General features: G+C 41.0%; 1 protein-coding gene across 3 annotated transcripts in view; it reads left to right on the top strand.

The window, feature by feature from the left end:
* Positions 1–25,907, top strand: part of Setx (senataxin) — a 54,724-nt gene extending 28,817 nt beyond the window's left edge. Inside the window, exons 13-27 of one of the 3 annotated variants that reach the window (XM_055599944.1) lie at positions 1,247–1,479; positions 2,535–2,702; positions 3,249–3,405; positions 6,261–6,362; positions 6,524–6,639; positions 7,788–7,859; positions 9,884–10,033; positions 11,513–11,620; positions 13,946–14,133; positions 14,998–15,090; positions 16,845–17,009; positions 17,465–17,629; positions 20,250–20,348; positions 20,858–20,945; positions 22,938–25,907. In XM_055599944.1, coding sequence (XP_055455919.1) covers positions 1,247–1,479; positions 2,535–2,702; positions 3,249–3,405; positions 6,261–6,362; positions 6,524–6,639; positions 7,788–7,859; positions 9,884–10,033; positions 11,513–11,620; positions 13,946–14,133; positions 14,998–15,090; positions 16,845–17,009; positions 17,465–17,629; positions 20,250–20,348; positions 20,858–20,945; positions 22,938–23,657 — 2,624 coding nt within the window. In that variant the 3' untranslated portion in view covers positions 23,658–25,907. The remainder of the gene's footprint in view (positions 1–1,246; positions 1,480–2,534; positions 2,703–3,248; positions 3,406–6,260; positions 6,363–6,523; positions 6,640–7,787; positions 7,860–9,883; positions 10,034–11,512; positions 11,621–13,945; positions 14,134–14,997; positions 15,091–16,844; positions 17,010–17,464; positions 17,630–20,249; positions 20,349–20,857; positions 20,946–22,937) is intronic. The other 2 variants (XM_055599946.1, XM_055599945.1) reach the window with 2 other exon arrangements.
* The last annotated feature ends 268 nt before the right edge of the window (positions 25,908–26,175 follow it).

Genomic DNA, 26,175 nt, shown 5'->3' with positions numbered 1-26,175 from the left:
TTACTTCTGGCTCTTGAAAAGGATTACATTTGCCGAATTTATAATTATCAAATTTACATTTATCTTCTTTCTGAACTTAAAGATCAAAACTGTTGAACCTCTGTGTTTAAACTGTGTGGTCATCTCAGATCCTCTGTGTCTTTCACAACTGTATCTAATTCATTGTAAATTTGACTGATGGTTCATTGCATCCTATATCCAGCCATCATGTCTATCACTTTCCCCTGAACACTTTATTCTTTGGGGGTTTTTTTGGTTTGTTTGTTTGTCTTAAGGCAGGGTTCCTCTGGATAGCCCTGGCTGACCTGGAACTCGGAGATCCACCTCCCTCTGCCTCCTAAGTGCTAGGAATAAAGGTGTGCCTACCATGCCCGGCATCTAGCACTTTTTTCTTGGTTTGTAGTAGAAAGTGATTGTTTTTTTAATGTATATGGCAGAGCCTTATACCTATACACAGATACCATATAACTTTTCCTAACTGAGTAGCATTCTGAGTCATTGCCTTGTTACCCAGAACTCTACAAAAACTACACACCCCATTTTGTTCTCTGGATCGTGTAGTATGTGTCTCCTACTTTTCTTTCCCACTGTGCTAGCTCTGCCTCACTATATCTGAAATACTCCCAGCATGCTTCTACCCCTTGTCTCTGTGCTTGGTGAGTGCTTATAGCACTCTTTCCCCTTCTTAAAAGGACATAGCTTTTTTCCTTACTTCACACTCTGCTCAGTATCCTCTTGTCTGGAAGACAATGATCAGCTTGTCCACCTCTGTGCCCTCCCTCCTCCATTCCTTCCTCATCTTGTCTTTGCTTCTCCATAGCACTCACTACTTTCTGACATTTATTTAGCATTTTTCTCTGGAGGACAGGAACACTTTTTTGTTTGGTTGGTTATTTGGTTGTTTGTTGGGTTTTCAAGACATGGTTTCTTTGTGTAGCCCTGGCTATCCTGGAACTAGAGGCTGGCTTCAAAGAAGGAGTGTTTGTTTTTTTTACAGTGAAAAAAACTACAGGTTTATCTCATTTGCAGCACTCAAAAACAGTTCTCCACCAGCCATTCAAGTATCTAAATCACTCCACAAAACCTGAGACCAACTCTTGAACTGTGAAAAAAATCAGAATAATATATTTAGTAAATATAAGTGACTTACACGTCATGTAAAATACAAGTTCTAAACACTTGTGACTAACCTTTTCTGTTGGATAACATTACACTGATGCATTGCTTTTCTCTTCTTTGATTATAGTGCGCAGTGGGAAAGCTGAGTGTTCCTTGTGCATTCAGACACAAGATATCTTGCCAGCCAGTCTAAAAGAACTTACGAAATGCATTGTAATCAGTTCTCTGGTAACTACACAGAGGAAATTGAAAGCCATGTCTCTATTGAGTAGTCGGAACCAGTTGGCCAGAGCTGTTCTAAATCCAAATCCCATGGACTTCTGTACCAAAGACCTACTGACAACAACATCTGAAAGGATTGTGAGTGCTGATCTGTATGAAGCCACAAGAGTGAGGGACAATTTTTGTCAGGATAGTTTTAGCTGCTGCAGTGTCCTGTATGCTTGTGCACAGTGTTTAGTTCTCTTCAGTTTTGTAAGATACCTAAGTAGGGTAGGTAAGGGTAAGGGTAAGACCCTTAGGGTAAGGATAAGATAGTAAAGTTAAAAGAGCACCATTCAACTGTTCTCCAGCATCTGCTGGTGTTCACTGTTCAGGAGATGTTCATGGCAAAGTTTTGTGGAGTGAGTTTTCTATTTGAATAGTTGGTAAACTGGGATTGCTGGAAATGAACAGATGAACCTGTAGTTTCCACTGTAAAAATTGTACATATGGTCCAGAAAATTAGCAAAGAAATGCAAAAGGAAATGAGTATTTCTAAACCCTGATCATGTACTAAGGTTTTCATGTTCTAATGAACAGTAATTTTGTACCTTTGAAGGAATCTTAATTTAATGAACCAAAGAGGGTAGGAGTATGGCTATCTAAATTGAAAGTAAGAATGAATTTAGACTTTGTCTGGCCATGAAAACTGTTTTCCAGTGTGCAATATTGAATTTGGAAAGAGAGTTCTTAGAATCCAAATGGAAAAAAATCAGAATAATTGAAGAAAAGCTTATTTAAGAAAATTGAGCTGGGTGTGATGTCGCATGCCCTTAGTCCCAGTGCTTAGAGAGGCAGAGGCAGGCAAATTTCTTTGAGTTTGAGGCTAGCCTGGTCTACACAGGACAGCTTGGATACCTAGGGCAGTTACACAGAGTAACCCTGTCTTGAAGAAAAAAAACAAAAAAAAGTAATTTATTGTTATTTGTAAGAAGCGTAAATAAAACCACGGTTATAAGTAGGCTGATGCCTAAATATGCTAATTAGTAATTAGTAACTCATTAAGTTTTCTCTAGTTGTGAAAATTTGTCTTAGGTCAGTCACTTACACTTGTTTTGTTTGACATAGACTGAAAGAAAGTGGAACAACTGCTGTTGATTACTTCTCCCATGTGTCACTACAGAAAGAATTTATTACACCCATCTTCTCTATAGATTACCTACTTAAAAGACTTTAATGAAGACCAGAAGAAAGCCATAGAAACTGCATATGCCATGGTAAAACACTCCCCATCCGTTGCCAAAATCTGTTTGATTCATGGACCACCTGGAACAGGAAAATCAAAAACTATTGTTGGTCTCTTGTACCGCTTACTGACAGAGGTAGGTGTGATACTATTAGCCTGGACATTGTTTTACTTGACCTGAATTAAAGTTCTTTTTTCCTTTATGTATTTAAGAAGATTTATTTTTAACCTTATTGTTTTTAATTTTATGTGTATGGATGTTTTACTCACATATATGTCTGTATAGCATGCATGCAGTGCTTACAGAGACCAGAAGAAGACAGATTTCCCTAGAACTGGAGCTGCAAACAATTGTGAGCCATGATGTGGGTGGTGGGAATCGAACCTGAGTCCTCTGAAAGAACTTTATGCCAAAGAAGGGGTGTGTGTGTGTGTGTGTGTGTGTGGGTGGGTGGGTGGGTGTGTGGGGGGGTGTTTCTCTGGCACTGGGAATGAGGCCTATGGCATTGTATGTTCTTGTAAGTGCTGTGCCTCTGTAGCACTGGTCACAATAACTTTCACATTGTGTAAGGAGTGGGTGCTTTCCTTTAACCACTGTGAGAACTTGCAAGCATTCTTAAAAGGAGAGGAAGACTTGATTCCAAAGAATATAGCTTATTGTTTGCTGTGTGACAAATTGTAGAGCCAGAGGAAGGGCCGTTCAGATGAAAACTTCAATGCCAAGATCAAGCAAAACCGAGTCCTCGTGTGTGCACCTTCCAATGCAGCTGTTGATGAACTTATGAAAAAAATTATCCTCGAATTCAAAGAAAAATGTAAAGACAAGAAGAATCCTTTGGGTATGATACTCAACTTGTTTTTGTTATTTTTCTCTTCATCTTTATTTTTCTTGAGAATATCTGACACTGCCTTTTATCAGTTAAGATCAGAGTCAGTTTCGAGTAACAGAAATTCCACATGCTTTAGCTTAAGCATGACAGACATTTGCTTAGGGAGCGGATTAGTACGGGCACTGACCTCTGCTCTGCAGACTCTTTGGAGAACAGATTTCTTATGTTTCGGAGCCTTACAGTACTGTGACTGGCATTCCTTAGTGTACCTCTTCGTCAGGGGTAGCAGCTGCACGTGCAGTATCACATCGCCAAGAATGAGGAGACATGAAATGACAAAGAAAACAAATGAGCTGTCCCCTGAGAAGGGTTCCTACATGCAGTGGTATCATGTCCTTACTTCCCTTTCACTGCAAATTACATGCAACATGTCTATATTCTGAGAGGTGACCTACATTTTTCCTCTCTTGGCACATGTATACCTAAAATAGGGTTGATTGCCTCTAAAACTTATTGCATTGTCTGTAGCTGAGCTTTTTCCTTTTCGCCATGTATTTTGAACAGTTGTGAGGGTAGACATCATCCTATCCTTCTGTTCTAACTTTTAAGTAATAGCAATTCTGGTATCCCTCAATCCTGCAGTCCACCTGACGGGCTCTCAAGCCACAGATTGGATAGCAGTATCCAAGAGGGCTGCATGTGCAGCCAAGAGACTGCAGCTGCTGCGCTCAGTGTGCTTTTAACTGCAGTGAAGCAGCACACGGGGTGCAGGGTGGGGCACCGCATCTTCTGTAATAGAGCCTGCACTGAAGGTGCAGGTCTATCCAAGGTCAAGGTCAAGTATATACAGGTCAAGTTAGAAATAAAGGAACATTCTAAAGTTTTGTTAGTTGATAATAAATTATAACTTTTCTGCTTTTCTTTTATATCTATTAAGATAATGCAGAGGGTTGTTTTTTTTTTTTTTTTTTTTTTTTTTTTTTTTTTTTTTTTTTTTTTTTCCTGTGCCTTTGGTAAATCACAGTGATACCAACTTGTGAATATCACTCTGTGACATTGATTGTTGATGTGTTATTTTAGGACTTACAAGAAAGTGCTCGTAAATAAGAACAGCCCATAGTTCTTTTTTTGTTGTAAAACAGACTATTTTATACAGTTTGTTATTTCTTGTTGGGGCTAATTTATCTTGTTCTTTTTGACAAATGTCTGTGAATTGTTGAATATTTTCAGGGGTCAGGTCACTCAGCTTCTCAGTAGCAAGAGTTTTGCTAATTCATAATTTAAAGGGGAAAATGTGCTTTAACTTAGGTTCTTATAGATAACTGGCACTATTCATTTTATTTTATTTTATTTTTTTGGTATTTCCAGACAGAATTTCTCTGTGTAGCCCTAGCTGTTCTGGAATTCATTCTATAGACCTCAAACTTAAAAGTTTCACCTGCCTCTGCCTCCTGAGTTTTTTTTTTCTTTAAATTTTAACTGAATTTATAGTTGGGTCTTTTTTGCTTTTGTGTATCTCCTAAGTGCATATATGGCCTAGGCCTGTGTGTTGCATAGTCCCGGAAGAATTTTTTTTTTTTTCCAGCTAAACACAGGCCAACTCAGAGACACTGCTTTTTTTTTTTTTAAACATTTATTTATTTTTTTTAATTTATGTAATTTTTTTATTTTATGTGCATTAGTGTGAAGGTGTCAGATCCCTTGGAATTGGCATTACAGACAGTTGTAAGCTGCCATGTGGGTGCTGGGAATTGAACCCGGGTCCTTTGGAAGAGCAGACAGCACTCAACCATTGAGCCATCTTTCCAGCCCCCAGAGACACTTCTTTTCACTGCTCCATTTCTTCCAAACCTCTTCCCCTTCTAGTGGTCCTTAAAATACAAGCTCCCATTACAGATATTTCTGTTTTTATTTGAGTGGTATTTGCTAATAGAAACATAGAAATAAGAGTTTTTAGGCCGGTATTTTATTGAATGTAAATTATACCTTAATGATGATAATTTAAAGAGCAAAATAAATGCTTACTAACCTGCCAACCCTCTTCCATGGCCCTGCTCCAGTACCCACAGAAACTACCAGAACTCCATGCCTCCTATGTTGTTTTCAGCTCTGTCTGCTTTTGCTTTTAGGCATTCCTCTCTTATGTTTTTATAAGTTCATTCTGCAGTATAAAGGATGGCCATTGTAATGTGTAGGATATTTGTAGATATTTAGGATCAATTCCAGATAATCTTTTCCATCTTTCTGGTGGATGCATGGTGAATCTGACGATTTTGAAACCTTCAAGTAAATATGTTGGCTAGAGAAGATGGCCTCACATTTAGGAGAGGGAACTGAACTAGGATTTTTAAAAACTTGCATTAAAGGTAACTATATATGCCATTTCTTCACTGTATATTTGTTTTGAAAATTTTTGTCAAGTGTGATACACATGCCTGTAACCCAGACTTAGGAGATATAGGTAGGAGAATAATTAGAAGTTCAAGGACAGTGTGGTCTACATATTGAGTTCCAGGCCTGTCAGTACTACATATAAAACCTTTTCTTAAAACAAACATCTTAATTCTTGGTGTTTGGGGGTGGGATGACCATTAATTCTTCAAGTGTGTTCTTTATGGAACCCTGTATAGAGAAAAGTTTGAGAAACATCAGCATAACAATGGGAGCTCTATATGCACTGTCCATGTGACCTTCCTAGGTTGTACTGAGTCAAGTGGTTAGTACTTACCTTACAGCTTTATTATCCAGAACATCTGAAAAGAATGTGTGTGAAGCCTTTAGTGTAGCTCTTGGCATGCAGTTGACAGTTGTGTTGCCCTCTCTGGTTAGTATGGAAATGGGATTTTGTGTCTTTTTATCAACAGGAAACTGTGGAGATATAAATTTAGTTCGGCTGGGTCCAGAAAAGTCTATTAATGCGGAGGTTCTAAAGTTCAGTTTGGACAGCCAAGTCAACCATAGAATGCGTAAGTGCTGGGCTGTTTGCATTGGAGTGCTGCTGCTTTTTTTATGATAAAGTAATGATGAGGACACTAATGGTATTTTGGAGACTCCTCAACTTAGCTTTGGGAGGGAGTTTGTGTGTGAATTTGTTATAGATAACATGTGATTTTTAAATTTATGTTAGAAAAGGAATTACCTTCTCATACTCAAGAACTGCTTAGAAGAAAAGAGTTTCTGGATGGTCAACTTGATGAGCTTTCTCGTCAACGAGCTCTGTGTCGAGGTGGGCGGGAGATGCAGGTATGGACACCTCCTCACACAGACCTTGCAGAAGTGGCTTAGGTGTGAACTAGTTAATGGGTGTGTGACAGTGCTCTCCTTGAGATGGTGTGAGTCTGTGAATTACGTTGGTGTAGCATGCCTAATGCCAGGATTAGCAAGCTCTTTTGTAAATCTGTATGTTTTATAGCCCAGTCTATGTGACATCTTATCAGCCCAGTTGTGGCTGTAGAGTCTAATCAGATCAGTATAAACAAACGGATGCGAGTGTGTTGCAGTAAAGATTTATTTATAAAAGTAGATGGCATATTGTGTTTATTAGACACTTTTCTGTTGATGAGTTAAACCCGCTTTAGGGACTGAAGAAATGGCTCAGTGGTTAAGAGCACTGGCTGTTCTTCCGGGGGACCCAGGTTTGATTTCCAGCCTTCATGTGGCAACTCACTCTCAACTGTAACTCCAGGTCCGGAGGGTCTGATGACATCTTTCGCTCTCCTCAGAGTCTTGGCATGCATGTGATATAGACATACATGCAAGCAAAACACCCATACACATAAGTAAAAACAACCAAGTTTTCTAATTTGGTTGAGAAAAAAAGAATTTATTGGGTCATATACTCAGAAAGTCAAGAGTGACTTAGCTTTTAGTATGTTTGGATCAAAACCTTGGCAGGTAACATTTTGCCACCTTTTGATTTCCTTTTCTCTGTATGTCAGCATGAGAAGACAAGTGCCAATATTTCTGGGTGCCCCCACCCCGGCCTAAAATACCATGCATCTGTTCAGCAGTACGCTCTGATTAGTCTCTGGTTGCCAAGCAGATCTAATCTTTGGTTTTATTTGGGGGAGGAGTACCATGATTTTCCATGCCTGTGTTCTGTGCTCATCACTGTGGCAGGATTGTTGAGTTGTAGGTGAAGCGCCTTTAACATGAATGAAGGAATGATGCTCCGAGCTTTTAGATATTAGGCAGACAGCAAACATGCAGCACAGGAGACATATTGACCCCTCAGCTGTGTAGAGGAGTGCTGGGACTTGCCTGGTAGAGAAGAGAGCACACGGTTTCAGTGAGTTCATGGGTAAGATGTTTTTCACTCTCCTAAGGTATGAAGTGTCTGAGAGCTTTCTAAAGTGCTTGGTTTTTGTGATAATATTCTGACTTATTTCCAGAGGCGACAATTAGATGGACACATTGCCAAAGTCTCAAAAGAAAGGCAAGAACTTGCTTCGAAAATAAAAGAGGTAAGTAGTTTACCTGAAGTGGTTTACTTTCTTTATGAAACACTTCTGAGACTGCAGTTTTGTTTTAAAAAACTGCAATCGTGGAGATATCAGTGTTTTCTCTTAGGTTTATGTCACTACTAAACACAGTTTCTTTTTTTTTTTTTTTAACCAGCTGCAAATAGGGAATTGCTACCATGAGTATAGTCTGTAAGAATACGTTTGTGGATATTGAGAGAAAAACAGGAATGAACTACATTTGTAATTTAGTAAGAAGGTAGTAACTATGGACTATCATGTGTTCTATTATGAATATAAGTTGAGTGACAGTGGGATATGATTTGGCATAAAAACATACAGCTGCCTCCATATAACCTATGTATGTTGGCCTATATGTTTTAAATTATCTCCTTCAAATAACTGATGTCATGTGAATTTTTTTTTAGTTACCTTGGTTTTTGTTTTGTTTTGTTTTGTTTTTTTTAGGTCTTTTTGTTATTTTGTCTTTTTTTTTTTTTTTTCCCAGAGCTGAGGACCAAACCAGGGGCTTGCGCTTGCTAAGCAAGCGCTCTACCACTGAGCTAAATCCCCAACCCCATGTGAATTTTATATATATAGTTATACTGTGTCATTTAGGAAATAATGCAAAAAATGTGCATATTTAATACAGATGCATTTTTTCTAATTTCTGAGATGAGTGTCAGAGATTTGAACCCTGGTACAGAGAACAGCTGCATAGCTTCTCCCTTATGGTCTTCACTGTAAGAATACCAGATTTTTATTAGATTAATTGAAGGTAGATTTATGTCTGGATGATCAGAATGCAGTCCTAAAGAAATCAAGTAAGATCTGGGCGGTGGTGGCGTGCACCTTTAATCCCAGCATTTGGGAGGCAGAGGCAGGCAGATCTCTGAGTTTGAGGCTACCCAGGTCTGTAGAGCGAATTCCAGGACAACCATGGCTACATACAGAACCCCTGTCTCAAAACAAAACAAAACAAACAAAACAAAAAAAGAAATCAAGTAAGTTCAGCAGAACAGTTTAAGGTTATCTGGTAGTTTGTGTTTTTAGACCAAAGATGAACACAGTTAAATTTAATGTACATTTTCATTAACAGTGTAAGTGACCTCTAAGTCATCCATACTCACAGATGAAGTACAATGTTCATAGGTATTGTGAGCTTTGTTGCTCATAATATCTTTTTTTTGTGGTGGTGGTGTTTATTTTTTTCTTTATTTTGTAATTTTTAAATTTTTTTTTTTTTTTTACAATTCATTCATTATATATCCTGATTGAAGCCCCTTCCCTCAACTCCTCCCAGTCCCACCCTTCCTCTTCCCCTAGTCCACTGAAAGGGGGAGTTTTCCTCCTCTGCCATCTGCCCATAGCTTATCAAGTCTCATCAGGACTGCCTGGGTCTTCTTCCTCTGTGGCCTGGCAAGGCTGCATCATCGGGGCAAGTGATCAAAGAGCAGGCAACAGAATTCATGTCATAGACAACCCCTGCTCCCCTTACTTGGGAATCCACATAGAGGCTGAGCTGACAATTGCCTACATCTGAGCAGGGGCTCTAGTTCCTCTCCATGTATGGTCCTTGGTTGGTGCATCAGTCAAGGACCCCCTGGGCTCAGGTTTTTTAGCTTTGTCGGTTTTCTTGTGGGGCTCCTGTTCCCTCCAGATCCTATACCCATCCCCCACTTCTTCCACAAGATTTCTTGCGCTTTGCCCAAAGTTTGGCCGTGAATTCATCACGTTTTCTAGGGGCCATTAAATTAATCACTATAGTGTTATTGCTGAGAGGAGAGAATGGCAGTGCATTTAGCACTGGAGCTAAATTGCCACTTCTTCTAAAACTCCTATACATTGCCTTGAAGTCTATGATGGATTTGTACAGGATTTCTCCTGTTTTGTAGATCTGAGGCTTTCCCTTTTATTAAATATTTTTATTATGTCACATGAACAAAAAATGGTAGATATTTAATAGTAAAAATAAGACTGTAAGAGGTTTCTGCATGTATAAATGTAGTTATCTTTTGTCATTCCAGGTTCAGGGACGCCCACAGAGAACACAGAACACCATCATCTTGGAGTCCCATGTCATCTGCTGCACGTTGAGCACAAGTGGTGGCTTACTGCTTGAGTCTGCTTTTCGAGGGCAAGGGGGTGTTCCCTTCAGTTGTGTCATTGTAGATGAGGTCAGTCGACACTCAAGTGTACAGGTGTGACTAGGACTGTGAAGAAAAGTTGTGGGTGAATTTTGGGTGCTGTGGATGAAGTGGGGTTTTCCTAAGTGGTCACTACTCTTGTGCTGGAGAGTGAACCTCCAGCCTTGCTTGTTAGGAGGCCTCCACACCCCCAGTCCTTAGTTGATGTGCACACGACCTCACAGAGTAAAACGTGGTGCTGACAGCCTCCTGCATTGCTTTTATGTTATCATTTTCATGTTCTTTCATTTTATAATACTTAATTCCTACGACAGGGTTTGGGATCACCTCAACTGATTCTCTGAATCTAAAGATCCATTTCTTCTGTCTTCTGAGTTTCCATTCTAGACAACAGTAGGGCTAGTCTGGGCAGGATTGTCTCTAACACTATCCATTTTGAGCTGTTGCAGTTTCTCTACTAACTTTGAAATACAAATTGATTACTTTGGACAGCTTTGGCTGTTGTCCATTTTCTGAACATTGTCTAGAATGAAAACTCAGAAGATAGAAGAAATGTATCATTAGATCTAGAGAATCAGTCTAGGTAATCCTAAACCCTGTATTAGGAATTAAGTATGATAAAATGAAAGAACATGAAAATGATAACATAAAAACAATGTTATCGAATTAGAAAGTCAGAAATGATAACATAAAAAACAATGGAAATGTTTTTATTTATTAAATTGGAAATAACATAAAAACAATTTTACTGAATTAGAAAGTCAGGAGAAAGACAAATAACAACTGAATTTCAGACATAGCCTTCTTAAACGTCTATTAGAGGAGACGCTTCCCAGGCTGCAGCTCAGCAAGATGAAAGCAGGCACTCAGGATGTCCACAGCCTTCCGTTGGTAGCTAGTTCCACAGTTAAGGCATCTGTGGTGGCTGAGTTCACAGTACTTGTTAGATTGTTTAAACATTACGTTTAGGAGCTAGAGAGATGGCTTAGCCATGGAAGGCTAGGCTCCCAACCAAAAGTTGTATTTAGATAATTTGTTTATGAGGAAATCTTCTATATGTATTCATTTTCATTGCTATATCTTCATTGTACATATTATGTCTTAGATATGTATTAATAAAGAGGTTTCATACAAGTATGATATATTTTGAGCATTAAAAAAAATGCTTGCTTTTGATAATCTGGTATAGAGGAGGCTGGGATGTAACTCAGTAGTAAAACACTTGCCCACCAAGTATGAGGTCCTGCATAATTAAAAACAAAAAGGTTTAGGTGTAGTGTAGGAAAAGTTTGGGAGCCAGGAGTGGTGGTGCATACCCTTAATCCCAGCAGAGGCAGGCAGCTCTCTTGAGTTCAGAGCCAGCCTGGTCTACAGAGTGAGTTCATGACAGTCAGAGTTACACAGAGAAACCTTGTCTCAAAAAACCAAAAAAGAAAAAAAAAAAAGTTTTGTACTTTTCTGGGTGATTAGAACTTAAGGCTATTTCTCCTTGTCCACTTTCTTACCAAGGCTGGGCAGTCTTGTGAAGTTGAGACACTTTCTCCACTCATCCACCGCTGCAGCAAACTTATCCTAGTGGGAGACCCCAAACAGCTCCCCCCCACGGTCATTTCTATGGTGAGTGTTTCTATTGATGTCAGAGGGCCTCTTTTCATTTGAGGAAATGGTACTGTTTTGAATTTTCATCTCTTACTGAAGGGAAAATTAGGAGATGTTAGAGAAAAGAGAAGTGTTATTTGAAGTTTTATGAGAAAAATTGTGACCAGACATGATTGTGCCTACAGTCCCAGCACTGAGGAGGCTGAGCAGGTTCTCATGGGAGGCCTGCCAGGGATACACAGGGATACCTTGTTTCAGAACAGTGAGTATTTCCACAAATGGCCTAGTATATGTTGTGCTTCTGAAGTATGGGTAAGTTCCCTAGACAGGAAAGCTCGGGCTTCCTGGCCAGAGGAGGCACTGTGTCTGATTTGATAAGGGCACAAAACATGCACGACAGCTTTAAAGATAAAGACCCACACACACCTTATGCCACTAAGTGTTCTCAAAGCTGAGGAAAATGTAAGGAGGCCTGATTTGGAAATAGATGTCTAGTTGGGACTTTTTTTTTTTTTCAATAGTTAAAAACAATTCTGCCCCTTACATCTGGAAATGCAAATAACAAAAGAAAATGCACTTACTATGGATTGAGCTGTGAAAGATGAGTGCTGACATAGTCTAGTCTGCCGTTGATTTTGGGTTTTTTGAGACAGGGTTTCTCTGTGGAGCCTTGGCTGTCCTGGACTTGCTTTGTAGACTAGGCTGGCCTAGAACTCACTGAGATCCTTCTACCTCTGCCTCCTGAGTGTTGGGATTTTAGGATTGTGGCACCATACCCCGGCTCAGGAAGTACTCTTAACCACTGATCTACTACTTCAGTGCGGGACTGGAGAGATGGCTCAGAGGTTAAGAGCACTGACTGCTCTTCCCAGGCATCCTGAATTCAATTCCCAGCAACCACATGGTGGCTCACAACTGTTTCTAACTCCTTTCCAGGGGATCTGACACTCTCACACCAATGCACAAATTATTAAAACAAACAAAACAATGCTGGGCAGTTGTGGTGCACACCTTTAATCCCAGCACTCAGGAGGCAGAGGCAGACACATCTCTGTGAGTTGAAGGCAGCCCTGGTCTACAAAGTGGGTTCTAGGACAGCCAAAGCTATACAGAGAAACATTGTCTCAACAAAACCAAAAAAAGAAAAAAAGAGCAGAAGTACATATGGAATCTGCTTTTCTTTTCTAGCCTCTTTAGGGACAGCTTTTTTTTCTAAATGTCCTCAAGTGCAAATCTGTAAGTTGGACTTACTTTTTCTTAAGTAGGTCTGTTATGTTACATAATTCTTTCTCTGTTTTTCCCAGAGATATTTAAAATTGGATTTGGGGCTAAATTGAGTAAACATTGGGGGATGTAGATGAAATTGCCAGATATCTGTTAACATCTCTTTAGTTACACACACTTCTTTAAAATTACATAGATATTAGGGTACACAGTGCTTTATTTTAACCTTGGAAGTTTGTATAAAGGCTCACTCCTACTGTATACATCTTGCAGGTGAATGTCCCCACTAGTGTGGCTGCAAGACTCTACATAGGTCTCGGTCACACTTGGACTCTGAGCTTGTTTAGGTAGTCTTGGGTCTTTGCTTCTATCATTGAAAATTAAAAATAAAACTGTGAGAATGTGGGCAATTTTCACCATCTGTTTGGGTCATTGGTTATAACCCATGATTTGGCTGGCAAAATCAATTTAATAGTTTAGTGTTCTTATTTATCTTAGTGCCAGACTAAGCACATACTCCAAAATTTCAGTGAAGAAATCACTCTGCAATGGCTCCTTCATAATGACACATAACGCTTTTGTTTGTGAGGTTGTAAGGGTAAATGATTTGTTAAAATCTGGTTAAGTTACTTTCCCTCTTTTATTGTGACTCCTTCATTCAGGTAGTCTCTTGTTCCTATCAGAACAGCTTTTTGTGTGGTCGTTCACACCCTCACCTCTTCCATAGCACTTTGTGGATATTCTACAGAGAGAACATCTCAGAGTCAAAGGTCACAGCTCTCTGAGGATCATCATAAATACCTTTTCCTAAATCTGATTGTTGATGCTCTTACACCACCTCAACTTTGACACATTTGTACTGGAGTATCAGTTTTTATAGTAATGGGACATGTTAAGGAGAAAAAAACAAAACCTCTTTGTTGTTGTTTTTGTTTTTTGAGACAGGGTTCTCTGTGTAGTTCTGGCTGTCCTGGAACTCATTCTGTAGACCAGGCTGGCCCTAAACTGAGATCTGCCTGCCTCTGCCGAGTGCTGGAACTAAAGGCATGAGCCACACCTGCCCTATTTTTCCCCCTCAAACTCCATACAAACTCTAAAGAATTACTCTTTTCTTTCCAGAAAGCACAGGAGTATGGCTATGACCAGTCAATGATGGCACGGTTCTGCAAGCTCCTAGAGGAGAATGTGGAGCAAAGCATGATCAGCAGGCTGCCCATTTTACAGCTCACCATTCAGTACAGGATGCATCCAGACATATGTCTCTTCCCTTCTAATTACGTTTATAACAAAAACTTGAAAACAAATAGGTGGGTGTCCTTGATTGCTTGTGAACTTGTCCTTCTTGAAGTTTTAGCTTCTTATGGAAAAAGCCTTAGCATAAAAAGCATGAATCATGCTAGCTGTGTTAGCTGATGCAGGTGACCCTGTTACTTTGGAAGCAGAAGCAAGAAGATTAAGAGTTAAGAGCCCAGCCAAGGCTACAGGAAAAGACCCTGTTGGGGTGGGGGGTGGACAGACTGGGTAGGGGAATTACCTTACATTGTCAACTTAAAATGGTATTTCTCTAATTATAAGTGCTATATTGACTATATCAAATGCAGATAGATTGAAAAAGGAGGGTGCAGGGCAGTGGTGGCACAGACTTTTAATCCTAGCACTTGGGAGACAGAGGCAGGTGAATATCAGTTTGAAGCCAGGCTGGTGTACAGAGTGAGTTCCAGGATAGAGAAAGCTCTCTAGAAAAAGAAAAAGGAAAAAAAAAAAGGGGGGAAAGGAAAGGAAAAAAGAGACAAAAGCCACCATATATAATATAACCCAAGTGCAGTCATTGGTAACTTCTTGGCTTTCTTTGTATTGGTGGTTCTGGGGATTAAAGCCAGGCTTTTAGCCATGTTTGTGCATTTGCTTTCCCTGGAGCCTGCACCATGTTTCCTTAGCCCTGTATGTATATCTTCTGTACTATGTTATGAACTATTCTTGAGTTATAGTTGTGTAGATCATCTTCCTTGGTACTAGAATGGAAATGAAATCAGTTTAAAATTTTCACTGCTATACGTCTGTAAAAGAAGACTTCTTAATCTCTTAACTTTCTCCTGGTTCTGAAAAACAGAAGATAATTATAAAATGTGTGTTTTAGAGCATATTTTCTGAATATGGTTGCATTTCTATAGATTGACTGAATCCATTCGATGTTCATCAGATTGGCCATTTCAGCCCTACCTTGTGTTTGATGTTGGAGATGGTTCAGAACAACGGGATAATGAGTATGTTTTTTTCTTTATTCTCCAGTCTCTCCAGTACCAGGGCACTGCCATTTTCACTGTCTGCTTGATAGCTTCCCCTTTTCTGCATACTAGGTCATAGCAGTACGAGACCCCATGGTAAGATGATTATGGTCTCATTGGAAAGCAGGCATTAATAATCTAGTCATTGAGATGGGTGACTATTCCAGGTGTAGGTTAAGTGCAGTGAAAAGATCCAGCTGAATGAATGGGTGTTAACGGAGTAGACAGGCCTAGTGGGACCATTTTTTTAAAGATTTTTAGTTGTGAGGGAATATGTTAGGTACCTATGAAATGACAGCAAACGTAGGGGTTTTAGTATATTGCCAGGTAGCAAATATATCAGTTGAGCCAAGGATTACTCTGAAGAGAGGAGTTAACAGTCTGGAGGTAAATACTGCCCTACTGTGGGGAAATATGGGGGGGCGGGGGGGAAACAGATTCTAAGATCAGAAGAGGAAATGGGGCAAACATTCCTTGAAGAAGTGAAAAATAGAGTTTACTGTAGGATTGCAATGCTGTAGGGATTGCAATTGAACGGTTCATATGGCATCTTCAGAAGTAGAGCAGAGGATGAAGAGCTGAGCCCCAGGTACATTACAGGACCAGAAGACAACAAGGAACCTTAATAGAATCTTAACCTGAGGAATAACCAAGGGCTAGGAGAGGGAGTGAACCTCCTATTTAGTGTGGCTGATGGCATGTTAGTAGTTACTGGATATTTAAGACTCAGGAGAACAAGGTTGATGTGGGTTGAATCTAGTTTGAGAATGACCGGACACAGGTACTTGGGGTTTGTTTGGGCTTCGGAGTACAGGATATAGAGCCAGCAAAGAGGACAATGGCAGGATGAGATGGCTTTTATGCTGTTCAGCACTGCTGGGCCATGTTGTTTGTGTTTAGCTGTTTGGGTGTTATCGATTTAGGTGTGTGGTTCATTGGTTCAAACTCCCTTTTTTTACAATCACTTCCTGGATTGGAAAGTTGTTTGTAGTTACTCATGTTATAAATGAATGAAAATCCCAACTATTCTATTTTACCAATAAAGACCCAGGAGCCAGATGCTGGGGTGAAAACCGGCTGGCTGAGAAAAGCAGAGAAAGCACACAGCTGACCTTCCTTCTCAGCTCACATCTGGGTGGAAAAGGCCCAAAAGGCTGTCACTAGCTCAGGTGACAGCCCAGGAGGAAAAGCCCAAAAAACCAAAGGCCAAAGACTCGCTAGATCAAAGCTCAAAAAGCTGGAGAGCTGAAGAGCTAAAGCTAAAGCGCTGAGCCAAAGCTGTTCTACTTCTCCAAGCTGTCTTAAATACCCTCCACTCAAAGTCCCTCCTTCTCTTTAATCCCTGTCATCTGGTTTCTTGTTCCAACTCTTGACCTAGGGTTAACTTATTAAATCCTGTGTACAGAAAGCTCTTGGATTAAAAGTGTGTAATAGGGATGGGTAAACCTCACCATAGTCACCCGTTTATAGTAAACAGGTTTAAAGGTGTGTGATAGGGTTCAACCTCACCAAACAAAAAACAGGGTTTTACAATTCACAGTTTCGGGGGTTCAAAATGGGATCAGATATCCTGCAACATATTCATGTATATGAATAATCCCTATTAAATCCTCTTGACACTGCTGCTTGACTAGAGAGGAAAACACCTATTTATGTGCTCTTTACTGTAATGGAAAATTAAATAGAACTGCTGTGAGATTTGATACATTGTCCTCTTTTTCCATCTTATTTAGCTCATATATAAATGTTCAAGAAATAAAGTTGGTGATGGAAATAATTAAACTTATTAAAGAGAAAAGAAAGGATATTTCCTCCCGAAATATTGGCATAATAACCCATTATAAGGCTCAGAAGATGATGATCCAGAAGGATTTGGAGAAAGAATTTGATACAAAAGGGTGATGTATTTTTACATGTATTTCTGGTGTTTAGGTTGAATTAGTTTTTTTCCTTAACAGTACCAGGGGTAAGTCAGGGCAGTCTTATACATTAGACAAATGCTGTAGGCATCTGTATTACCCAATCGTTTTAATATTTTTGTAACATGTCAGTAAGTTTCACAGGTTGTCATTGAACTTGGTATCCTCCTGCCTCAGCCCCCTCTGTACTTGGAATTACAGTGCCACCAGGCCCTGCTAAGATTGTGTGTTTATCTCCTAACCTCTACAGTAAAATCAAGATTAAAATCTGGAAGTCACTGTCAGGTGTGTGTTAAGAAACATGTAATTCCAGCACTTGGGAAGGTGGAGGCAGGATGACCAGGCAGGGTCATCCTTGGTATCATAGTTTCTTTTCCCATTACTGTGACAAAATACTGTGACAAAAGCATTAAAGGGCTTATTTCACCTCACAGTTTATTACAGCCCATCATGATGGGGGAATCAAAGCAGCAAGACCCTGAAGCATCCCATCAGAAGAAGAAGAGCAGTGAATACATACATGTTAACGATGAGCAAGATTTCTGCGCTCTTACACAATCCGGGATCTCCTGCCCAGAGAATGGTGTCACCCACACTGGGTGGGTCTTTCCAACTCAACTAACACCATCAATAGATAATTCCCCAAAGACATGCCCTCTGCCCCTCTTAGGCTATCATAACTTCTACCAACCTGATTATTAACTCTAGTCATCATACTCTGCTACATAGTGAGTTCAAGGCTAACCTGGGCTGCATGAGACCTATCTCAACAAAGAAAACAGTGTGAAGAGAGGGCTCAATGGCTAATAGCACTTGGTATGCAATCATGAGGATCAGAGTTCAGATCCTAGCACTTAGACAATAATCTGAGAGTCCAGTACACTTTCCTGTAACCTCAGCTCAGAAGCAGGCAGAAACAGGGGGGATCTTTTGGGGTTTGCTGGTTTCTAGCCTGTCTAGAAAGCATGTGCCCCAGGTTCAGGGAAAAAGACTGTCTCAAAGACTAAGCAGTGATAGAAGACGACACCTGGCTCCCTCTTGTGGCCTTTGCTCATGTGCGCACATGCACTGTTACCAAAGACACACACAAATGTTAAAATACCAAAATAACATATTAAGTTTCTTAATCTAGAAGCATACAAAACTGACTTTAGGGAAAAGAAACATTTGAAGAAACTATATATACAGCACATGGAGGTACTAACCTAAACCTCTCAATTATGAGAGATGGGTTACAGCTGACTGCTGAGCTCCCCCAACTATTAATGAACCAGCACCTGTAATTCTGTGCACCTGTAATCCTTGCACTCGGGACTCTGAAGCAGGAGGAGCTAGAGTTTCAGACCGGCCTGGGCTACATAGAAAATAGCCTATCTGAAAACAGCAACAGAAAACCCAGTAATACTTGGGACTTTACAAAAGCATGAGAACATTTTCTTTTTTAAACTTGTGTAAGCCAAGCACACCACAGTGTGCATGTGCTCAGAGAACAACTTTCAGCAGTTGGTTCTGGGCGAGAACTCAGGACATCGGGCTTGGTGGCAAGCTACCTTATGTGATAAACCATGCTGCCAGCTCCATGATCACTGTAATTCATTTTATGACAGCAAGCCAGAGGAGGTGTTAAGAGAGCCACAGGGCTGATAACTACTCATGATTACAGATGTGAGAATGCTAATTAGCAGTGGCAGACTGAATTCAGTGCACATTAAAGGGAATGTGAAAACCAAGTGAAATTTATTCCAGAGTACAGTGTTGGCTCAGCAGATCAATGGAATAAGAGAAGGAAGCAGGATATGGCAGCTGGAACTTCTATACTTAAGAAGGCAAGGCAGGATAATCATGAGCTTGAGGCCAACCTGAGTTACAGATTGGAGACTGTGTCTCAAAGAACAAACAGATTGAGAAGATGACCCACAGGCCATAGCCAACAGATGACAGAAAAGGAACTCAACAAGACCTATCATCTTTCACAACTGGAAACACTATTAAGAGCACAGAGAAAATTCTATAGCTTGATTAAAAGGTGTCTGTAGGAAGCACTAGCTAACATTGCTCCATGATGGTTCAGTAGTCTTTTCTGTAGACCCATGAAGGACATTTATTCTTAATACTTCTGTTGTCCATTGCAGTAGAGGGACTAGCCAAAGGAAGAGTTTTTCTTGTGTAGGTGTATAAATAATTCAGCATGGTTATATTTATAGGTTCACTAATGAAGCTACACAAAGAAACCCTTAGGGTTAACAAACAAGTTTAAGAGACTCGTAGAATAGAAGATCAATATATTAAAAACTGTTGTCAGTGAGTTGTCTGCTCAGGAAGTAAAAACATTCTATTTATAATGGCACCAAAAATAATAAAGTACGTAGGAGTGAATAAAACCAACAAAGTAGTATGCGATGCATCCACTGAAAGCTTCGAAGCGTGCTATGAGAAAAAGAAAAGAATAGCCAGAACATGGAAAGAAGTGTGTGGATAAGAAGACTCAGTTCCAGGGCCTGGGGAGATGGTTTAGTGGTTAGGAGCCCTTGCAGCTCTCCCAGAAGACTTGGGTTCAATTCCCAGCACCCACATGGTAATTCACAACTGTCTGTAACTCCAGTTTTGGAACCCAAAGCCCTTTTCTGGCCTCTGCATGTTTGTGGCGCACAGACATACATGCTCAGGCATGTGTGTGGAAGCAGCCTCAAGTGGTGTAAAAACAACAAAATTCAGTCTCCTTGACAAAGCTTCCCAAAGAAGAATGGCGCTTTCTCTGCCAGGAGTCAAGCTGATGAAACCATAGAAGAATCCAAAAGGCCTAAGGAAACATATATATAAATATGGACAGCCTTAGGGGAGAAGATGGTTTCTTACGAACTTGATAAACACTAAGAATTGTGTTTCAGAAAATTCTATGACGAAAATGGAAAAAGGATATTGTGCGACCTCAGAAACTGTTATTTGGAAGGACTGTCCCATCTGGAATATATAATGAACCTTTTTTTTTTTTTTTTTTGGATTTTCAAGACAGGGTTTCTCTGTAACACTGGCTGTCCTGGAACCTCTGGAGGCCAGCCTAGCCTCAAGGTCAAAGAGCTCCACCTGCCTCTACCTCCCGAGTGCTGGGATTAAAGGTGTGCGCCACCACCCAGCTTCACAGTGAAGAGTTTTAAATCTGCTGCGTACATGAATTTCATAATTCTACATTTTTAGTAAACCTCTGCCTTTTATAAATAGACCTGCAGAAGTGGATACGGTGGATGCCTTCCAAGGCCGGCAGAAAGACTGTATCATCGTTACCTGTGTAAGGGCGAGTTCTGTACAAGGCTCAATTGGGTAAGTAGCTCACATTGCCTTGTCACTGGCTGAGAATCACCTCTTGTCATCTAGATCCACAGACACTACTCTTAGAAAGCCTTATCAGATCCTTGATTCAGTGCCTTCCATTTTAAAACAGTCGTTCTCAGCCTGTGGGTCGTGACTCCTGGGGTTGTTGGATGACCTTTTCAACAGGGGTATCAAATGTCCATCATGTCAGTTCATTTATATTACAATTCAGAACAGTAGCAAAATTACAGTTACTAAATAACAACAAAAATAATTTTATGTTTGGGGGCCATCACAACATGAGAAACTACTAATGGGTTGCAACATTAGGAAGGTTGAGAACCACTGGCTTAAACATGTTTAATAGGCAGAAGGCTCATTAGTAAAATGCTTATCATACAAGCATAAGGACTTGAGAGTGACTATCCAATACCCATGTATATTTAACCCCCAGCATCTGGGCCAGGGATAGGCACATCCTGGAAGCAGACAGAAGTAACTTTCTTGTTGTTGCATAGATTCCTGGCAAGTTTGCAGAGATTGAATGTCACCATTACACGAGCCAAGTACAGCCTCTTTATCCTTGGACATTTGAGGACTCTGATGGTAGGTACAGTCTGTGGGTGCTACATGGGATTACAAATTTATCCATTGTTTTCTGTTACAGGTTTGTGGGGTTTTGGTTGTTTTTGTTTTGGTTTTTTTCTCCATCAAAATGGAAACCATTTTTAAAATGGTTAAAAAATAAAAGTTGTTAGGTCTTTCTGCAACTTGGCTGTGAGCTTTTATGTACACACAAACCATCTTTCTTAGCTCAAAGCCCAGGTGTGTATGACTTATCTAAATCCTGGTGTGCGTCAGTAAATCCACATACAAAGTGCTGGGACAGAGCTTAGCAAACAGGGTTGTGCATGTGTAAGCAGCTTCTTCAAAGAGAGGGCAGGGGATTTGCAACTGCCCTCTTTGGGGCATGTGGGTTGGGTCACAAGGTCTGCTGTAGAGTCGTTCTGCTTGAAGGGTCCTGGAAGCATAACTCTACTTTTTAGTGTAGACAGTGTGAGTGAAGCCAGTGGCAGACAACTGGGTAGTATGTGCTTGCTGCTCAGCTCATCTACGGTTACAGTGTATCGTGGTGCCTTTGAAGTTTTGTGAGCATTATCCTTTAATGCCTGCGCCCTCCTGCGGGCGGGAGCAGTAACTTTTTGGTGCTTTTAAAAGTGGTGGTTATCTGAGGAGAGGAGCCAGCTCAGCTTGTTTTTCTTCCCTCTTTTGTTAATAGTAGCCAAGAGCGTTCAGATATGTCTCCTACCTAAATCTTAACTAGATCTTTGGTCTTCAGCTTGTGTTGTTTTTGTACCCTTTTAAGGAAACTGTAAAAGCCATATACCATTGTTTTATGTTCCTTTTTAAATTGATAAGGAAAAACAAAATTTTATCATGAATATTAAAAAGATTGTTTCTAACATTAAAAATATTGACATTTTAAAATAAAGTCTTGGGGGCTGGAGACATGGCTCAGTGGCTAAAAACATTTGCTGTCTTTCTAGAGGACAGGGATTTTGATTCTTAGCACCCACTTTGGATGGCCAGCTCCAGGCCATCCAGTGCCCTCTTTGGGCCTCTGTAGGCCCCTGCACTGACATATACAAACAAACACACAGAACACAGAAATATATGATGAACCCTTAATGGTGGGCTAGAGACAGCTCAGTGGTATAACACATGCCCAGCAGGTGGAAGGCCCAGAGTCCATCCCCAGCACTATGTGCACAACATAAGCAAGAGAAGAGTAAAATAATAGAATGATTTAGGGTCTGGAAAGATGCTCAGGGGTTAAGATTAAGCATTGGCTGCTCTTCTAGAGGATCTAAGTTTGGTTCCTGCCACTCAGGTTTAGCTCACAACCTCCTGTAACTTCAGTTCCAGAGGATCTGACAGCAGGTCTCTGTGGATATCAGGCACACGAGTGATGCATGTACAGACATGTAGTCAAACCCATACACAAATTTTAAAAATTTAAATGACAGAAATTGGGAGAACATCTTTGTTATTCTCCCTCAATAGATTAAAATGTGTTAGTCCTTTGGGGCTTGGGAGGCCTTTGGGAAGCCAGTAAATGCTGTGGTCAGAAACTTGCCTTCTAAAATCCAAGTCTTAACTGTTAAAAATGTCAGCCATGGCTAGGGGCAGGTGGCAGTCTAGATGAGCAGGGTGCAGAGGAGCCTTGCGAAACAGCGGGAAATTACATGCTTGCTGCAGCAATGCAGTCACTGTGAACTTACGATTGGTGCAGAAGCAGGATGAGTTTTAATTAACACAAATTGAAACGGCTTGGCAGAGCTAGGAACAGCTAGTGCAGATCTGCAGGATGGCATCTTACTGTGTTGCAGGGATGGCAGTGATTCAAGTGGAGTTCCCTTAACAGCTGTCATCAGCCCTAGCTTTAGTAATGTCCCATTATCGCTGTGTGTTTGAAACTTCTCTGACCTTGTCTTCTGAGTAGTGAGTGTTTAAGCATGTATTCGTTTGGAAGTTGAGCCCCCATGCTTCATGAGTATCTCTGTAGGGTGTGATTGCTTCTCTCCTTCTTTGTTGCAGGAGAACGAACATTGGTATGAACTCATTCAGGATGCTCAGAAGCGTGGGGCCATTATTAAGACCTGTGGCCCAAACTATAGACGCGATGCAATGAAGATTCTGAAACTGAAGCCTGTGCTACAGAGGAGTGTAACCCATCCCCCAGCCACTGCCCCGGAGGCACCCAGACCTCAGGGTGGCTTGCCCAGCGGCAGGCTAGACAGTGGGCTTACCACGACATCTTTTGCTGCTTCTCTGTACCACACACCCTCTGATGCTGTTACTTCAAAGGAATCTGAAAGGCCACCTTTCCAAGAACGACTTAGAGATCCACGATTATTTAGGAGATTCGATGCTGAAGCCAAGGGAACATTCCTGAAGGAGCCTGTGAGCTCCCAGCTCCCTGGGCTAGTCCATCTCCTGGGACAGTCTGGCTTACCTGTGATTTTCCAGGACTTAGGTTTTGTTGTTCCACCATCCACTGCCATTGTTGCTCCTCTGGGCAGCCACAGGTCTCCTATGCAGGCTGAGTCACCACCTGCTCACCTTGCTGCTGCTTCCACAAGTAAGAGGAATTATAGTCACCCAGATGCTGAGCTCAGGCATAGAAGAGCACCTAGAGCTCTCAGTGAAGGGGAAAGGCATGGCTCTGTGACTCAGCACATGCTGAGAAGTGCTAACTGGGACAGGAGGGACCCGGAGCAGGGTGACAGCAGTGCCAAGAAGAGACGCTTTCTATAGTAGTGCCTGAGGGTGAGACTGTCATCCACAGGCCTGCTAGTAACAGCGTACAATAGCTGGGTTTGTTTTTGTGTACCTTGAAGCGTCTGTGTTAAAGAGTGGACATACCTGCTAACCCTTGGACTGTTGGTCTTCCTCAGTACTTTTTGCCAGTTGTAGATACTTGGAGAGGGCATTTGAATGCCTGTGATGTTCTTGGGGTCAGAAATTCAAAATGTTGTGAGCTTTTGTTCTGTAGAAAAGGTCAGATCAGAGTGGGGGCTCTAAAGGTTAAACTGTGAATCTGTATAGCAAATATGAAATCCTTTTAAAATGTAAATGGGTAGACCACATTTCCTTTCTATGCCTAAAAACATTAGTGGTCAACAGAACGAACTCATATTTAAAGAGAGAGAACAGGTCCTTTCAACCATTGTGTGGTAGAAGTTTCTTTAACAGCCTTAGTACTGGGAGTTGGTACCAGTGGCCACTGTCTCAAGCTGGGGTCTCCTGGGCCTTCAGAAGGCACCATGTTGGCAGCTATCGAGCTGGTGGGCAAGGCAGCTTGGCACAAGGTATTACTGTGACAAGTTCATTTACCCATGTTAGTGTATATGACTTAGTTTTCTGGCTGAATATCTTTCCCTTCTCAAAATGGAAGAACAGTTCCTGAGCTGCCATTCATATATATGTTTGCAGTGTTTTGGGAGGTTGGTGTAACTTGTGAGTTTTGGACATAGTTACCAAATGAAGGGTTTGTGCTGGCCTGGCCTGGCCTGGCACTTTTGGTTGCTTGTGAAGGCTTGAGGATTGCCAGGGAAATTTAAAAAATGGATGCATTTCAAGGGATTCCATGGGAGGATAGCAAATGAAATGCTGTGTTTAGTCCCTGGGGGCTGTGGCCTCCCTCAGACAGTGTGTGTGTTTGTGAGAGGAAAGCAGGGCAGGACTAGAAACCAGGACAGGGAGTGCTGCCTTCCCGGTTTCCAACCCTCCATGGAGAAGAGCGTGTGAATGTGGGGTCCTGGTGTCCATACAGTTGGGGCAGGAAGACCTCCCTGAAAATTAATGTTCACTCTTTGGAATTTTTATTTTTATTTTTGTCATCTATTCTTAAAAGGGTTTGTGTTAGAAATTCTGCTGAAACAGGTTTTATTTGTTAAGAGCTTTGAAAAAACAGTGTGCATTTTGCCAAGTTTCAACACAGTCTCCTAATCTGTGTCTTTCTACTGGTGTGCAGACATGAACTCTACTGTCTGTAAACACTTGTGAAGCTAGGGCATAGGCTTTAGTCTCTTGCCTGTTTCCAGCTAGGTGGGAAGTAAATCCTGCTCAGGCTAGGGCAAGGGTTCAGTAAGCCATTGGAAGAAAACCTCACTGTTCACTTGAAATTTTCTTTCTTGGTGTCTTTGGGAAGTGCTCAGTTTAGCAGGGACTTGAGACTTAAGGCGAAAAGTCTGCTTCTGAGGAGGCATAACAAAACAGCAATAGCCGGGACATTTCGTGCTCTGCTCACATTACCACATAGAGTAAGAAACAAGTTTTTTTGAAAGAAGCTTTTCCAAAACATGTAAGTTGACCACCATCAGTGAGTGTGTCGTAGGACTCTGTTCATCTGCTGGCTCACTGCTAACCACATCAGAGCATATGAGATTAGCAGGATGGTACACCGTGTTTACTTTGATAGTTAGAGGCTGCTGGTGCTAGATTCTGGCCAGGGGCCAGGGTATCCTTTCCAGCGAGCAAGCCTTGCCTTAGAAGTGTCTCTCAGTTAGATCTGAAACCGTCCTTCCTCCAGTTGGTAAAGGTATTTGCAGAAAGTGCTTGACATGTTTGCATCTCGGGTGTCCTTTCCTGAAAGCACCGTCAGGAGCAGTTAATGCTGGCCAGGCGAAAAGTTGGCTTTGTCCTTGCTTTGGTTAAAAGAAGGTGCCGTGACTACTTTCAAAATGTTGTTTCAAGGTGAATGTGTTATACCTGTCTTATTTTGCTTCTCTTTGGTTTATCATACAATTTGTTCAGTTATGTTTTCGTGAATTATCAGAAGCAAATTGGAACAAGAACGTGAATATCCTCCTGTAAATGTGTTTTATAACAAGAGTGTACTAAACTATTTTTTAAAATTACATGTGCATTTTGGGAATCTTTCTGTAGCTTTGTGTTTTGTATGCTCTGGATTCATAACTGGATTTTGGCAAATAATAAACCTGTTATCTTTGTTAAAATCTAAAATTTAAGAGAAAATGGCAGAATTAAAAACAAGAAAATGGATCTATGTTAAAGAATTAACTCATTGCTGGATTAACGCTGAAGGAGCTGCAGGTGACCCTTTGCCAGCTCCATGTTTCTATTCCCACTCCTCATTCCCAGGTCCCTTTTGAATTTCCTGGGTAAGGTTGTGAGCTTCCCCCTTGCCACATGGACATCCTGCAGATTACAGCAAATTCGCTATTGGGCTAGGGCGAGAAGGGTAGACAGGAGCAAATGAGCAGTGACTCGGGACAGGCACTCCTGGAAACACACCAGGTATCCACGTTCA

Source organism: Psammomys obesus, unplaced genomic scaffold, assembly GCF_907164565.1.
Source record: "Psammomys obesus unplaced genomic scaffold, mPsaObe1.curated_primary_1811, whole genome shotgun sequence".
NCBI lineage: Eukaryota > Metazoa > Chordata > Mammalia > Rodentia > Muridae > Psammomys > Psammomys obesus.
This window is presented reverse-complemented; position numbering and strand designations above follow the sequence as displayed.